Here is a 17,674-nt window from a genome sequence, read left to right as displayed (position 1 = left end):
CCTCCATGTCCCCTGGTGGAGGCCGAGAGATGGTGGACTCCGGGGCCCTTCTGACAGAGTGACTCGAGCGAGAGGTCGAGGGTATTGGAGCCCCTTGCTCCTGATGGTACGCCCACGGGGTCCAGAACGACCAGTGAGATGGGCCATGAGAATGGTCCTCTGTCATCTCCTGCCAATGGCCCAAGTCCTGTTCCTCGGCTTGCCCTTGAGGGGGATATGCCGATCTCGAGAGGTCCTCCGAGGAGTGGGACACCGATCTCGATGGCCACGGCGGTGCCGAGAGCGTCGAGACGATTCCCGTGGGCTGCGGTGCCGCACGGTGCCGGTCCGGAGATGATCTATCTCTACGCGGTGCCGGCGATCGGTGCCGGGACCGTGACCTCGTCGGTGCCGGGAGTCAGATCTGGACCTCGACGAGGACCTGGAGTATGCCCGGTGCCGGGAGCGGCCTCTCGACGTCGAGCGTCGACCGTAGCGGTGCCGAGAACTACGTCTCGACGTTGATCGGTGCCGACGATCATAGCGGTGTCGAGACGTAGAGCGGTGCCGCGAAGAAGATCTTGGCCGCGAGTACGACCGGTGCCGAGGCGATATTCGGTGCCGGGACTGCGAGCGGCGTGGGGACCTGCTTCGGGACCTGGATCGGTGCCGAGGTTCCAGCCCTTGCGATGGAGGGCGCATCAAGGCAGGTTTCCCCCTCGACTGTACCGGGCGAGTCAACGGTGCCTTCGGTGCCGGTGGTTGGGGCGGTGCCGGCTCTGTGAGAGCTATTAAGTCTCTTGCCGCCTCGAAGGTCTCTGGAGTCGACGGGAGGCACTGTATAACCGCCGGTCTCGGTGGAGACGCTATCTGCACCGGACTCAACGGCTTCGGCGCCGGAGTCGACGGTGCTGGAGGCACCTGTTTCCGGTGCTCCACCGGCGGACGCGGCTCTACCCCCGGCACTGGGGGAGCCGGCGTCTTTGGCACGGAGGCCCCCGTCTTATGGGCTTTTTTATGCCCTGGGGATAATGAACGGCGCCTAGGCACTTGCTGTGCTTGCGGTGCCGACAAGGTCCGGTGCCGGGGAGGCTTGTCCGACGCCACTCGCGTGGTCGTCGTGGCCGGTGCCGCCGGGGCACTGCGCACCGAGGCGCTAGGTGCCGGGGCCTGACTTGTAGATGGAGCGTCAGGACTAAGTGCCGCCTCCATCAGAAGTTGCCGGAGCCGAAAGTCCCGCTCCTTCTTGGTCCTTGGTCTGAAGGCCTTACAGATCTTGCACTTATCTGTTTGATGGGACTCTCCCAGGCACTTCAGACAGGAGTCGTGCGGGTCGCTCGTGGGCATATGTTTAGCGCAGGAGGCGCACTGCTTGAAGCCGGGAGCTTTGGGCATGAGCCCGGACCCGCGGCCGGGGGAGAAAGGGGGAGACGACCCCCTTAATCCCCTGAACTAGTATAACAACTAAACAACTTTTACAAACTATTTTAACTATTTAACTATTTAACACTAGAACTGTAACTATAACTGCTAACGAACGAAGCTAGGGAGAGTGGAGAACAGCTATGCCACTCTCCACAGTTCCAACGACCGTCAGGGGCGGTAAGAAGGAACTGAGGGGGCGCCGGGTCGGCTGGGGTATATATTCAGCGCCATGAAGGCGCCACTCTAGGGGGCTCCACAGCCGACCCGCCGGTGTTGCTAGGGTAGAAAATCTTCCGACGATCGTGCACGCGGCGCGCACACACCTAATGGAATGGATATGAGCAAGCACTCGAAGAAGAACCCTCTCTTCTGGTCTTGAAGCAACCCCCCGCCCAACCTTGTTGCCAAGGTCCTCATCGGAAGCCAGATCTCCAATGACCAGGATCCGCCAACTCAAAGTGGTACCAGACTCTGTCAGACCAACAGATGCAAAATGTGCAGACATATCTCAACCTCTATGATCATAGAAGTGCAGGATTGGAAGGCTCCTCAATAGGTCATCTAGTCCAGTCCCTAGCACCCAAGGCAGGATTCAGTAATAACTGAACCATTCCTGACAGGTGTTCATCTAATCTGTTCTTAATTAATCTACAATGAGGGAGATTCCACAACCTCCCTAGGCAATTTGTTCCAGTGCTTAACTATCCTGACAATAAAGAAGTTTTTCCTAATATCCAACCTAAATCACCCTTGCTGCAATTTAAGACCATTGCTTCTTGTCCTATCCTCAGAAGGAGAAGAATTTTTCACCCTCCTGCTTGTAACAACCTTTTATGTATTTGAAAACTGTTTTGTCCCCCCCCCTCAGTCTTTTCTTCTCTAGACTAAACACATCCATTTTTTTCCCAATCTTCTCTTATAGGTAATATTTTCTAAAATTCAATCATTTCTGTTGTTCTCCTCTGGGCTTTCCCTAATTTCCCCACATCTTTCCTGAAATGTGGCACCTAGAACTGGACACAATACTAACACTGAGGCCTTATCAGTGAGGAGTAGAGTGGAAGAATTACTTCTCGTGTCTTTCTTACAACACACCTGCTAATACACCCAAGAATGATGTTCGCTTTTTTTGCAACAGTGTTACACTGTTGTCTCATATTTAGCTTGTGATTAGGGATGTAAATAACGTGTAAAAACAGTAACCATGTAACTGATTAAAATTCTATTGCTTACAGGGTTAAACGTTTACCAGGGGAACTAGGGATGCGTGGATCCCCGTTGTTGCCCCCACGCCAGCATCCCGGCGCGCCCAGAGTCCTGGCTGCCGGCCCCGGGGCCGGCAGCTCAAAGGGACCCCGTCCGTGGGGCCAGCAGCAGGGTGGGCACTGTGGCAGACCCCAGGCGCTGCAACAGATCCAGGCCGCACCGGGATGCTGAGCAGCAGCAGTGCAGCTACCGCAACAGACCCCTGCCGCAGGGCCACCTGCACGCCCGGAGGGACCTCGGCCACAGGGCCGCCCGCCCACCTGGAGGGACCCTGGGCAGCAGCTGGGACCCTGGGCGCAGGGCTGGCAGGCACGATGGAGCCCGGTTGTGGAGCCGGCAGCCCAGAGAGAGCCTGGGTTGGGGCTCCTCTTCCCCGGCAGCAGCAGGTCCAGGCCGGGGGAGAGGCAGCTCTCTCCGCTGCAGCCCTGAGTGCCTGCGTGGCGCTTAATAGGCTGCTGCGCAGCCTCACAGCTTAGAGGGAACTTAGGACCCCAGGATCGGCAGCTGGAACCCTGGGCAGAGTGTAATCGTTAACAGAAACCAATAAGCATCAAGCTTATCAGTTAACTTGTTAAACTCTTACATCCCTGCTTGTGATGCACTATGATCCCTTTCTGCAGTATTCCTTCCTAGGAAGTCATTTCCCATTTTGTATGTGTGCAACTGATTGTTCCTTCCTACGTGGAATACTTTGCATTTGTCTTTACTGAATTTCATCCTATTTACGTCAGACCATTTCTCCAGTTTGTCCAGATCATTTTGTATTTGAATCCTATCCTCCAGAGCACTTGCAACTTCCCTTAGCTTGGTATCATCCACAAACTTTATAAGTGTACTCTCTATGCCATTATCTAAATCATTTATGAAGATATTGAACAAAACCATACCCAGGACTGATCCCTGAGAGACCCCACTCAATATGTCCTTCCAGCTTGACTGTGAACCATTGATAACTACTTTCTGGGAGTGGGTTTCCAGCTAGTTGTGCACCCACCTTACAGTAGCTCCATCTAGGCTATATTTCCCTAGTTTGAGACAGTATCAAAACCCTTACTAAAGTCAAGATATACCACATATACCACTTCCCCCATACTCACAAGGCTTGTTACCCTGTTGGTCTGACACGATGTTCTGGACAAATCCATGTTGACTATTACTTATCTTATTATCTCCTAGGTGTTTGCAAAAGGATTGCTTGCTTATTTGTTCCATTATCTCTCCGGTTACTTGAGATGAGTAAGATGAGTTAAGATGAAGTGATCTGTAGTTCCCCACGTTGTCCTTATTTCCCTTTTTATAGATTGACATTATATTTGCCCTCTTCCAGTCCTCTGGAATCTCTCCTGTCTGCTATGAGTTTTCAAAGATAATCGCTAATGGTTCATATATCTCCTCAGTCAGCTTCCTGAGTGTTCTACATATTTCATCAAGCCATGCCAACTTGAAGTAATTTTTAACTTGATCTTTCACTATTTTAGCCTTAGATACTACCTCATTTTCACAGGTGTTCACTCTCTTAGATGTGCTATCTCTACTAACCTTTTTGGTGAAAACTAAACAAAAAAGTCATTTAGCACTTCTGTCATTTCCACATTTTCTGTTATTGTCTTTCCCCCGCTCACTAACAGCCTACCCTGTCCTTGGGTCTTCCGCTTGCTTCTAATGTATTTGTAGAATGTGTTCTTGTTACCCTTCATATCTCTAGCTCAGAAATGGGCAAACTTTTTGGCCCAAGGGCAACATCTGAGTATAGAAATTGTATGGCGGGCCATGAATGCTCACGCAATTGGGGTTGGAGTGCAGGATGAGGTGAGGGCTCCGGAGTAGAGCCAGAAATGATGAGTTCAGGGTGCAGGAGGGGGCTCCGGGCGGGAGTACAGGCTCTGGAGTGGTGCTGGGGATGAGGGGTTTGGGGTGTAGAAGGGTGCTCCAGGTTGAGACCAAAGGGTTCGGAGGGCGGGAGGTGGATCAGGGTTGGGGCATGGGGGAGGCGGGGGGTGATGGCTCAAGGGTGCAGGCTCCAGGTGGCACTTACCTCAAGCGACTCCCGAAAGCAGCGGTTTGTCTCCCCTCCAGCTCCTACGTGGAGGCACGGCCAGGTGGCTCTGCTGCGTGCTGCCCCATCCGCAGGCGCTGCCCTTGCAGCTCCCATTGGCCATGGTTCCCGACCAATGGGAGCTGCAGGGGCGGCACTTGGGGCGGGGGCAGCGTGGAGAGCAGAGCCCCCTGGCTGCCCCTACACGTAGGAGCAGGAAGGGAGACACAATGCTGCTTCCGGGAACCACACAGAGCAGCCCCCGACCCTTCTCCGAGGCTGGAGCGGGGCAAGCCCCAGACCCCGCTCCCAAATGGGAGCTCGATAGATGGATTCAAACGGCTGGCAGGCCAGATCTGACCGCGGGCTGAAGTTTGCCCACCCCGCTCTAGCTAGTTTAATCTTATTTTGTGCATTGGCCTTTCTGATTTTGTCCCTACAAGCTTGTGCTTTTTTAAATATTCAGCCTTCCTAATTTGACCTAGTTTCCACTTTTTGTAGGCCTCTTTTTTGAGTTTCAGATCACTGAAGACCTCCTGGTTAAGCCAGATTGGTCTCTTGCCATATTTCCCATCTTTCCTACAGAGTAAGATATTTTGCTCTTAATAATGTCTCTCTGAAAAACTGCCAAACTATTTTTTTCCCCTTAGACTTGCTTCCCATGGGATCTTACCTACCAACTCCCTGAGTTTACTAAAGACTGCCTTCCTGAAATCCATTATTTTCCATCCATTTTATTCTGCTGTTTTCCCTCCTACCATTCCTTAGAATCATGAACTACCATTTCATGGTCATTTTCATCTAAGCTGCCTTCCAGTTTCAAATGCTCAACCAGTTCCTCCCTATTTGTCCAAATCAAATCTAGAACAGCCTCTCCCCTACTGGCTTTCTGTGCCCTGCTGTATTATTTTCCCAAAGGATGTCTGGGTAGTTGAAGTCCCCTATCACCCCCAAGTCCTGTGCTTTGGATGATTTTCTTAGTTGTTTAAAAAAAGCCTTATCTACCTCTTCTTCCTGGTTATATGGTCTACAGTAGACCCCAACCATGACATCACCCTTGTCTTTTACCCCTTTTATCCTTACCCAAAGATTTTCAACAAGTCTGTCTCCTATTTCCATCTGAACCTCAGTGCAAGTGTATTTATCTTTGATCCTTCCCTTTTTTCCCCCGACTGTCCTTCCTGACTTTCTTCTCTGCAAAATCTCTTGAGCAGATTTTCTGCACCATGCAAGAGCTTTGGGTTGACAATCAGTTTCAAGAAAACTGTGATCATATACCAAGGGATGGAAGAACCAGTGTCCGACATTACTCCGAAGCATAAATCTCTGCATCGTTGACAGCTTTTGCTACTTGGGTTCTATGATCAGCAGGAATCTTGACCCTCTGATTGAACTAACAGAGCTGGAAAAACAGCTAAGAATTTCAGGCTATTACAGAACCGTGTATGGAATAACAGCAAATTTTAATTAAGGTGAAGATGCGGATCTATGAGACTTGAGTGCTGTCATTCCTGCTCTATGTTTCAGAAACATGGACAACATATACTAAACACATCAGGAGACTGAACAACTTCCACATGAGATGCCCGTGTAATATTCTGGAAATAAAGTGGGAAGACAAAATACCAAACACAGAGGTGCTGAAGCATGCAGGATTGATACACTTAGAAACTACTATCGAGAAGAAGAGGTTGGCAATGGCTCAGTCACGTCAGGAGAATGGGAGGTGACTATATCCTCAAGAATATTTTGTACAGCAAGATTCAAGACAGCTCTAGAAAGCAGAGTTGCCCTTTATGACTGTACCACAATGTGTGCAAAAATTATATGAAATCATTCAACATTAAAGTAGACAACAAGGAGGAGCATGCAGTATTCCGTTCAATCTGGAGGGAACATCTGGCTCTGGGTTCAGGTCAACATGAAGTGGCTTTGATCCAGAGGATGGAAGCAAAGTGAGAAAGAAGAAAGCAGCATGCTGTAATTTTGGACTCCAACTCAGACAACACATGGATCTGTGAAACTTGTAACACGCTATGTTGCTTTGAAATTGGGCATGTCAACCATAAGCAGATTCATCAGGCACCTGACTAGACCTTTTACACGTACGCCATGATCCAGTGGATCACCAGTTAGCTGAGCAAGCTGTACCCTTCTATACCAATATTCCAGTCACCATTATCCCACCTAGTCTCTATGATACCAACTATATAACAGCTGTGTTTATTCACTAGTATTTCTAGTTTTTCCTCTTTATACCCCCCATAGTATTGATGATCAATACTACCCACAACACACCTTTCAAAATGCATGGGTCCTACATATGCCTATCACATGTGGTGTACCTCATCCATGCCCCAGTAACAACTATGTGGGTGAAATGAGACAAGCACTTTGAAATGCTGTCAAATGAACTCTCACAGAAAAATGATAAAAGACAAATGCCATATCACCCTGGGCGAACATTTTCACAAAGCAACCACTCCATATTTGACCTCTCAGTCCTCATCCTCAAAGGAAAGTAGAACACCAACTTCAAAATATGAGTCTAGGAGCTTAAATTCATAACTTAGTTAGATACTAAAAAATCATGGACTTAATATAAATCCAGTGTCTTTGTCTCATAACAATGTGTAACCCACTAACCTTTCTTGGTCCTTGGTACAGGTGCTAACTGTCCGCTTCACCATGAATGGTCTCTCTTGCAACATGTGTTTACACCTCATCTGTTCTACCCTTCTATTTAACTGTGACAGTGAGAGTACCTCTCCCAGACCTAAAGAGCAGCTCTGTGCAAGTTCAAAAGCTTCTCTCTCTCCAACAGAAACTGGTCCAATAAAAGATATTACCTCACCTACCTGTTCTCTTAGCATTTATTTTGGATTTCCTTATTTCAAGCATGTGTACACTCCTGCCCAACTATCAAAATTCTGCTAGCTTCTATTCTTCTGAACTTTGCCACTGATGTTACAACTACCAAAGAAGAATAACTGATAGTGGACCATGCTTACTAGATTAAGGCAAGTCACATTTCTCCCAATATTATTTTTTTTTAAATATTTTTCTTTTAAAATATTAAAAAATACTTGTTACTTGATATCCTACATATTATAAAATAAGAATATTTAAAATATGCAACAGATTTCAATTTCTAGTACTCTCACCAGCAGAGTTTACACTAGGGTAATCACAGCAAGTGGTAGTTCCTGATCAGTTAAGCCTGTTAGTAACAATACACAACCAGACAGTAGCGGAATATTTCATCTTGAGCAACTCACTTTACTTTTCCATACTCGAGTTTTCTCTTTTATGAAATAATACTACCCTCCTCCTTGGTAAAGTACTTTACGATGTTTGAATGAAAGATTCTTTATAAGGACAAAGCATCCTTTTGTATTCACTCTTACATAAAAAGTATTTTTATCTTTACTAAAGGACTAAATATTTCAACAAGTGTTTGCAGGATCAGGACCTATGTTTCGGAAGCAGGTACATAACTTCAGTGGAATGGATTTAGATAAGCAAGTTAGCATGTTAAAATAAATATCACAGTTGCATAAACAAATTCCTACCTTGGAGAGTGCATCATCATGGACAACTGTATTAGTTGTTAAAAGTACAAGAACCGTCTGAAGTAATTTGAGTTCTTCAAGACTATTTTCCATCAGTTGCCAAAGCATGTTAATAATATTTCCAGCTGCAGCCTATGAAGAAATCATTTGATATATACAATTAAATTTTATATACTTTGTATTTAATACCACGATTACACATACATTTAAAATACATCATTCATATATACTATAGTAAATTCATTTTTTTCCTACAACCATATAAACACACAGGGAATACAATACTAATTTCTTTGTCACAATGGTCCTGGATATCAAGAGACTTACGCGATTAGTTCTCTTCTATTTAAGGCATATATTTTAATCATTTTGTCAACCTGTGTGCACACTTCATTTTTCAACCAGAAGCACAAGTTCTCTACAATTCACTACAAAGCTAATTTGACTACAAACTTCAGTGACCTATATATGCCAGAAAAATATGCCTATTACTCTGTCTAAACACAGCTTCGTATATCTTTTTAATACGTATTACTTTCATGGACTGTTTGACACACATAAAATGCAGTACTATTAGATGTTACATGTGTACTTAAGACTACGGTAATAGTTGTATGCTATATTATCAAACGGATGCAAACACCCTGCATAGGGTCTGGACCCAAAAGAAGGTAAAACTATATACAGAAGTACAGATTTATCAAACCTGCGTAAGTCCAATCCTCTTATATGCATTTGAAACATGGATACTGCTTAAACAAGACATTGGGAGGTTGGAGGCATTTCATATGCCTTGCCAGCAGTGACTACTGGGTACAAGATGGTTTGACTTTATCAATAATAGAGATGCATAATTGAAAATTGGCCTCAAGATGACTAGAGTCATCATTGGCCACTGACAGCTGGCTCTTTTTGGTCACGATGTTTGTCTTGGAGACAAAGTCTCCTCATATCAAGCCCTGAAGATTGGACTTGAGGTCAGTAAAGGACACTGCCCAGTCACAGACTGGTGGCAGTCACGCCATTGCCCACAATTAACCTGTACCAGATCAATAATAAACCTGGGGAGTTCTTAAATGCTGCGAATAAAGCTGTGCAGTGTGGTCACGGACACTTGGCGCTACAAACCTCCGCTGTCTAAGCATATTATTGTTGTTACTTATTATACTGAATTCAAGAGCTATGCCATTGAATCTTTAATATAATAATATACTATTCATGCACAGAGACAGGCAGAGTAAAGAATAGAAGTGTAATCTTAAGTGTGGTACGTACCAACTTTTGAATGCTTAACTGTGCCCTTTTCATACAGCACTACAACCACATTAGCCAAAACAGTTTTTCAAATCAGCCATTTTTATCATGTAAAAGAGGTCTTCCTGGTTTGTGGCATTGATTTCTTGGACTATGTCAATACAAGTTTGGCAATAGTGTTTCCTAGCTAACTGCTGCTGAGCCAGCTAAGGAATCCAACTATTGTAATGGATTCTACAAAAGAATATCTTTTAAAAAAAACAATTATTTTATGTACTTTTCCTTTGGCTCCAACGGGGTGGACTGGATTTTGACAATGATATTTTAAACTCCAAAAAAACATTTTCCACCCGATTATATCCATTTTAATATACATAAATGTGTTTCAGCTTTAGAAAGCAGTCTCATAAGTGTTTTTATCTTTGCTAAAGTACTGAATACTTCAAATATTTCAATACAAGACAATATTTTCATATAACATCCATCTTACCTCTGAAACAACTTCATGTGACATAAGTCTCTGTATGGCTGCTAGACACAGCTGAGTAATCTTTGGTTCCTTTGTTCCACATCCCATTAGAAACGGCTGAACTACCTCTGAGCTGTTCTCTTTCAATGCTTTTGAACAGAGATAAGGAAAGTTGGTCAACTTTTAACAGTTTGCTAATTTGAATGATGTAAAGCAAATACTTGTTAGTCATAAAACACTTGATGAATAATTGTTAAGTTATTCAAACCCTAAACAATAACAAAACTCAGAAAGAATCTCCAATCTTGAAATTTATGGCAGATATTTTTGCACTGGGGAGAAGCAATTGGATTAAGGGTGAGAGAAATGCCAGTACTCTCCTGAATACTTGACCTGCCATTGAGCTTCTTGTCCTATCCTCTCAATCTTTTCCACAGTGCTCTGATCCTCACATCCCCTCATCCTCCTCACTTTGCCCCATCTTAGTGCATCTCCTCATCTTTGTCTCTCTTTCTCCCTAACCCTCAAACTTCCTTCCAGAGTGACTTTGGTTTGTCCATGGTCATAAGCCTCTTCCAATCTTCACGAAGACCTTTCTTCCCCTTTGGGCTCTGCAAGGAGTTTCAAACTTGTGCTCTCTTCAATCTATTGGATATCCACGTATGGAGCAGTGCATCAAGAAGGTGCTACATGTGTAGCACAAAGAGATGTATACCAGTGCAGACAGAGCAGGTGGGGGGAAAAAAATCAAAGCAATACTCATCACCAACCACATGGCCCTGTATAGTGTAGTGAGAATGACTGGTCATTTAGAGCCCTATTCACATAAGGATACGATGAGTTTAAGAAAAACAAAAGTTAGTCATTTTTGTACCATAGCTCTTATAAGTAAAACTTATGCTTGTGCTATGATGGCAAATAGCAGACATAAACAGCTTTTTATTTATGCAAAACAAAGAAATTTGGAGTATATGTGAGTTTGGTTTTTTTACTCAATGTTCCAACAACTGATTTGAAAACCAACATCAAGTTAAGAGCATCAAAAAAGTGTTTAAAACTGAGGCCTCTTGACTAAAACAACTCAAAAAAAGAGCTAGAGGATTGTTAAAAGCGTCTGCTTCCTGTAAGGATGTTATATCTGTGGACTTATAAAGGATCAGACAAAGTGAATGTATTAAACAAATTGCATTCTATAATGGCAGTTTCTTCAGAGACACTACAGGGTAAAAGACGGTTACTCACCGTTGTAACTGTTGTTCTTCGAGATGTGTTGTTCATATCCATTCCAATTAGGTGTGCGCGCGCCGCGTGCACGATCGTCGGAGAATTTTCTACCCTAGCAACACCGGCGGGTCGGCTGTGGAGCCCCCTAAAGTGGCGCCTTCATGGCGCTGGATATATACCCCAGCCGACCCGGCGCCCCCTCAGTTCCTTCTTGCCGGCTACTCCGACAGTGGGGAAGGGGGGCGGGTTTGGAATGGATATGAGCAACACATCTCGAAGAACAACGGTTACAACGGTGAGTAACCGTCCTTTCTTCTTCGAGTGCTTGCTCATATCGATTCCAATTAGGTGACTCCGAAGCCTTACCTAGGTGGTGGGGTCGGAGTGAGACATTGCTGTGTGTAAAACCGCTGATCCGAATGCGGCATCGTCCCTGGACTGTTGCACTAGTGCGTAGTGAGCTGTAAATGTGTGGACTGATGACCAAACTGCAGCCCTACAAATGTCCTGGATTGGAACTTGAGCTAGGAAAGCAGTCGAGGAAGCTTGGGCCCTCGTGGAGTGAGCGGTGAGGTGCGGTTGAGACACCTGCCAGGTCATAGCAAGTCCGGATGCAAGACGTGATCCAGGAGGATAGGCGCTGTGAGGAGACCGGTAAGCCTTTCATCCGGTCGGCCACTGCAACAAAGAGTTGCGTCGTCTTCCTAAAGTGTCTTGTGCGATCAATATAGAAAGCCAGGGCCCTGCGTACGTCCAGAGAATGCAAACGCTGGTCATGGCGAGTAGCATGTGGTTTGGGATGGAAGACTGGGAGAAATATATCTTGATTCATATGAAATGGAGAGACCACCTTAGGAAGAAAGGCAGGGTGTGGACGAAGCTGCACTTTATCCTTATGGAAAACTGTGTAAGGGGGCTCGGATGTAAGCGCCCTGAGTTCAGAAACGCGCCTTGCTGAGGTGATGGCTACGAGGAAGGCTGTCTTCCAGGATAGGTACAGAAGTGAACAGGTGGCCAGTGGCTCAAATGGAGGACCTGTGAGCTTGGAGAGAACCAGGTTGAGATCCCACGTCGGAACGGGCTGACGCTGTTGTGGGTACATCCGGTCTAAGCCCTTGAGGAATCTAACGACCATCGGGTTAGAGAATACCGAGGACGCGAGTTCCCCTGGGTGAAAAGCCGATATAGCGGCCAGGTGAACTCTAATTGAAGATATCGCCAAACCCTGCTGTTTTAGGGAGAGGAGATATTCCAATATGAGAGGGATAGGTGCGTGTAATGGGGGCGTGGCTCGTTGTTCGCACCAACAGGAGAACCTCTTCCACTTGGCCAAGTACGTGGTCCGCGTTGAAGGCTTCCTACTGCTCAGCAGAATCTGTTGGACAGAGTGCGAGCATTGCTGCTCTGCCTGGGTGAACCATGGAGCAACCACGCCGTGAGGTGGAGCGATTGCAGGTCGGGGTGACGTAGTCGGCCGTGGTCCTGCGAGATGAGATCTGGACACAATGGGAGCGTGATCGGTGTCTGAACCGAGAGCTCTAACAGTGTGGTGTACCAATGTTGTCTCGGCCACGCTGGAGCGACCAGAATTACCTGTGCCTGGTCTCTGAGCAATTTGAGCAGTACCTTGTGGACCAGGGGAAACGGAGGGAAGGCGTAAAACAGGTGGTCTTTCCAGGGGAGGAGAAACGCATCCGAGAGAGAGCCCGGAGCTCGCCCTTGTAGGGAGCAGAACACGTGGCACTTCCTGTTGTCTCGGGATGCAAACAGGTCTATCTGGGGAAACCCCCACCTCTGGAAAACGGAATAGATGATGTCCGGACGGATAGACCACTCGTGCGTCTGAAAGGACCTGCTGAGTCGGTCCGCTAAAGTGTTCTGGACTCCAGGGAGGAACGATGCCGTGAGATGGATTGAATGGGTGATGCAGAAGTACCATAGGCGAATCGCCTCTTGGCATAGAGTCGACGAACGTGCTCCTCCTTGCCTGTTGATGTAAAACACGGCCGTGGTGTTGTCGATGAGAACTAACACAGAGCGGCCATGTAGGAGGTTGAGAAAAGCTTGGCACACCAAACGCACCGCCATCAGTTCCCGAACATTGATATGCAGGGATAGCTGGGGTGCAGTCCACAGGCCCTGGGTATGGTGCTCGTTGAGATGGGCACCCCAACCCAGAGATGATGCGTCTGTGACTAGATGCAGAGAGGGTTGTGGGGCGTGAAACGGCATCCCCTCGCAGACCACTCTGTGATCTAGCCACCAGGTGAGGGAGGTCAGGACCGAGCTCGGGACCGTGATCACCATGTTCAGGCTGTCCCGATATGGGCGGTATACCGATGACACCCAGGTCTGGAGTGGGCGAAGCCGAAGTCTGGCATGCCTGGTTACGTACGTGCAAGAAGCCATGTGACCCAGCAGGGTAAGGCACGACCTCACCGTGGTAGTTGGGAAGGCCCTGAGCCCTTGAATGAGGTTCGTGATGGTATGAAAGCGGTTGTCTGGTAGGATAGCTTGTGCACGTCCGGAGTCCAGGACCGCGCCGATAAATTCTATTCTCTGGGTAGGTTCTAGAGTGGATTTCTCCTTGTTGAGTAGGATGCCCAACTCGTTGAATGTGTGCACTATTATGTGGACGTGAGCCCGAACTTGCTCTTTGGTGCGACCGCGTACCAGCCAGTCATCTAGGTACGGGAACACCTGTATCCCTTGCCGACGAAGGTATGCTGCCACGACAGCCATACATTTCGTGAACACTCTTGGGGCGGAGGATAGGCCGAAGGGAAGGACTGCAAATTGATAGTGCACCTTGCTTACCACGAATCGCAGGAAGCGTCTGTGAGGCGGGTAAATTGCAATATGAAAGTATGCGTCTTTCATGTCGAGGGCGGCGAACCAGTCTCCAGGATCGAGGGAAGGGATAATGGCCCCCAAAGAGACCATGCGGAACTTCAACTTTACTACGAATTTGTTGAGTCCGCGCAAGTCTAAGATGGGTCGCAGACCCCCTTTGGACTTGGGGATCAGGAAGTAGCGGGAATAAAATCCCCTGCCCCTTAACTCTAATGGAACCTCCTCTATGGCCCCCAGAGAGGAGCGTAGAAACCTCCTGTATAAGAAGTTGCTCGTGAGAAGGGTCCCTGAAGAGGGACGGGGAGGGGGGGTGGGAGGGTGGGATGAAGAAAACTGGATAGCGTATCCCCTCTCCACCGTGCGAAGGACCCAACGGTCCGAGGTTATAAGGGACCAAGCACGGTGGAAATGGGAGAGGCGATCCCGAAAGGAGGGGGCTAGATCCTGGGGGATGACTGGTGCGCCGTCCTCGACCGCACCTTCAAAAGTTCTGCCTGGGGCCTGAAGGCGGCCTTGGTGGCCCCTGGTTTTGACCGGGTTGAGGGCCGGTCCACCTTCTTCTACCACCTCGTCCCTGCCTTCTGGCAGAGTCCTGTCTCTGACGAGGTGGGGGGGGGGGAGTAAGAAACGCTGAGGCTGGGGCCTAAATGGTCTGCGCTGGGGACCCGCAACATGCATCCCCAGGGAGCGCATGATTGTTCTGGAGTCCTTGAGGCTCTGCAGACGAGAGTCCGTCTTATCGGAGAACAATCCATGTCCCTCAAAGGGCAAATCCTGCAGGGTTTGCTGCAGTTCCGGAGGCAAACCCGAAACCTGGAGCCAGGAGATCCTCCGCATAGCGATACCTGAAGCCAGGGTTCTCGCAGCCGAGTCTGCTATGTCCAAGGAGGCCTGTAAGGAGGTCCGAGCCACCTTCTTACCCTCCTCGACCAAGGCCCCGAACTCTTCCCTAGAGTCTTGGGGAACCAATTCCTTGAACTTCCCCAAAGAGATCCAGGAATTAAAGTTATAGCGGCTCAGGAGCGCCTGCTGGTTAGCTGCTCTGAGTTGTAACCCTCCGGCTGAGTAAACTTTACGGCCAAACAAATCGAGGCGCTTAGCTTCCTTCGATTTAGGCGCTGCGGCCTGTTGACCGTGGCGCTCCCTTGCATTCACCGATGACGCCACCAGTGAACATGGCTGGGGATGAGTATACAAGTACTCATAATCCTTTGAGGGGACAAAGTATTTTCTTTCCACACCTCTGGCAGTGGGTGGAATAGAGGCAGGAGTTTGCCATATGGTATTGGCGTTAGCCTGGATCGTACGGATCAGGGGTAACGCCACTCTGGATGGGGCATCCGCCGAGAGGATGTTTACAATGGGGTCCTGCACCTCCACTATCTCCTCCGCTTGTAGGTCCATATTACGCGCCACCCTACGTAATAGGTCCTGGTGCGCACGAAGATCTATCGGGGGTGGACCTGTGCTTGACGTGCCCGCCACTGCCTCATCCGGGGAGGATGAGGAAGATGCCTCAGGTGGTAAGGGATCCAAGGGCGGGTCCTGGTCCACTGGTCCCTGGAGCGGAGCATCACCTGCCCCTGGAGGAGGGCGAGAAATGGTGGACTCTGGGGCCCTTCTCTCAGAGTGCCCCGAGCGAGAGGCTGAAGGTGGTGGAGCCCCTTGAGACTGGTGGTACGCCCATGGGGTCCAGAATGACCAGTGAGAAGGACCGTGAGCAGGGTCCTCCGCTATCTCCTGCCAGTGGCCCATGTCCGGTTCCTCGGCCTGCCCCTGAGGGGGGTATGCTGATCTCGATGCCCCATCGGAGGAGCGAGACACCGATCTCGAAGGCCATGGCGGTGCCAACCGCGCCGAGATGAGCTCTGGGAGATACGGTGCCGCACGGTGCCGGTCTGGAGACGTTCTGTCTCTATGCGGTGCCGGTGAGCGGTGCCGAGATTGGGATCGGTGCCGATGACCACGTCGGTGCCGAGAGTCGGACCTGGACGGCGATCTCGAGTAGGCCCGGTGCCGAGAGCGGCCCCTCGACGTCGAGTGTCGCTCGTAACGGTGCCGGGAACTACGTCTCGATGTCGAACGGTACCGACGATCATAACGGTGCCGGGACGTAGAACTGTGCCGCGACGATGATCTTAGCCGCGAGTACGACCGGTGCCGAGGTGATATTCGGCGCCGGGACTGCGAGCGGCGTGGGGACCTGCTTCGGGACCTGGAACGGTGCCGTGGTTCCAACCCTTGCGATGGAGGGCGCATCAAGGCAGGTTTCCCCCTGGATTGCACCGGACGAGGGCCCAACGGTGCTAACGGTGCCGGTGGTTGAGGCGGTGCCGGCTCCGTGAGAGCAATCAAGTCTCTCGCCGTCGCAAAGGTCTCTAGGGTCGACGGGAGGCACGGTACCACCGCTGGTCGTGGTGGTGATCCTGTCTGCACCGGACTCAATGGCCTCGGAGCCAGAGTCGACGGTGCCGGAGGCACCTGTTTTTGGTGCTCCGCCGGTGGACGCGGCTCTACCCCCGGCACCGGGGGGGCCGGCGTCTTCAGGATGGCAGTCTCCTGCACCTTACGGGATTTCTTATGTCCCGGTGATAACCATCGGCGCCGAGGCACTTGCGGTGGGTGCGGTGCCGAAGGGGTCCGGTGCCGTGGAGGCTTGTCCGACGCCACTCGCGGTGCCGGGGTAGTCGGTGCCGCCGGGGCACTGCGCACCGAGGCGCTTGGCGCTGGGGCTTGACGCGCCGATGGAGCGTCCGGGCTAAGTGCTGCCTCCATAAGGAGTTGCTGAAGCCGAAAGTCCCGCTCCTTTTTGGTTCTCGGTCTGAAGGCCTTACAGATCTTACACTTATCTGTTTGATGGGACTCTCCCAGGCACTTCAGACACGAGTCGTGCGGGTCACTTGTGGGCATAGGCTTAGCGCAGGACGCGCACTGCTTAAAGCCGGGAGCCTTGGGCATGAGCCCGGCTACGCGCCGGGGGGAAAAAGGGGGGAGAACAACCCCCTTAATCCCCTTTAACTATACAACAACTGTTAATAAAGTAATTTAAACAACTATCTAACTATATACAACTAGAACTATAACTATCTATAAACGGAATAAGCTAGGGAGAGTGGAGAACAGCTATGCCGCGCTCCACAGTTCCAACGACCGTCAGGGGCGGTACGAAGGAACTGAGGGGGCGCCGGGTCGGCTGGGGTATATATCCAGCGCCATGAAGGCGCCACTCTAGGGGGCTCCACAGCCGACCCGCCGGTGTTGCTAGGGTAGAAAATTCTCCGACGATCGTGCACGCGGCGCGCGCACACCTAATTGGAATCGATATGAGCAAGCACTCGAAGAAGAACAAACAATTTATTGACAGATGTGGATATTATAGATCTGGATATTATAGATCCAACATCAAAAGCTTATTTAAAAATCAGACAGGAAGCCCTGAATGTGTACGAGCACAAGCCACTTTTTAATCCTCAAGATTGTGGCTATAAAAAAAATAAACATCAGAATTGAAAATCAGCTATAAAACTCTGTTTTAAGCAAAACAATCTGCTTTTTAAGTCACAGGAACACAAATTTGCATCCAGCACTAGTGCTCTT

At 49.2% G+C, this 17,674-nt stretch overlaps 1 protein-coding gene across 5 annotated transcripts in view; it reads right to left on the bottom strand.

The window, feature by feature from the left end:
- The window catches only part of MON2 (MON2 homolog, regulator of endosome-to-Golgi trafficking), a 190,954-nt gene that overhangs the window by 147,836 nt on the left and 25,444 nt on the right, over positions 1–17,674 (bottom strand). For all 5 annotated transcript variants that reach the window (XM_034770422.1, XM_034770386.1, XM_034770405.1 and 2 more), the window contains exons 3-4: positions 10,022–10,149; positions 8,278–8,409 (exon numbers count right to left, since the gene is read on the bottom strand). In XM_034770422.1, coding sequence (XP_034626313.1) covers positions 8,278–8,409; positions 10,022–10,108 — 219 coding nt within the window. In that variant the 5' untranslated portion in view covers positions 10,109–10,149. The remainder of the gene's footprint in view (positions 1–8,277; positions 8,410–10,021; positions 10,150–17,674) is intronic.

The sequence above is a fragment of the Trachemys scripta genome, chromosome 1 (genome assembly GCF_013100865.1).
Source record: "Trachemys scripta elegans isolate TJP31775 chromosome 1, CAS_Tse_1.0, whole genome shotgun sequence".
Classification (NCBI taxonomy): Eukaryota; Metazoa; Chordata; order Testudines; family Emydidae; genus Trachemys; species Trachemys scripta.
The sequence above is the reverse complement of the archived record's forward strand: the minus strand, read 5'-3'. Positions and strand labels throughout refer to the sequence as shown.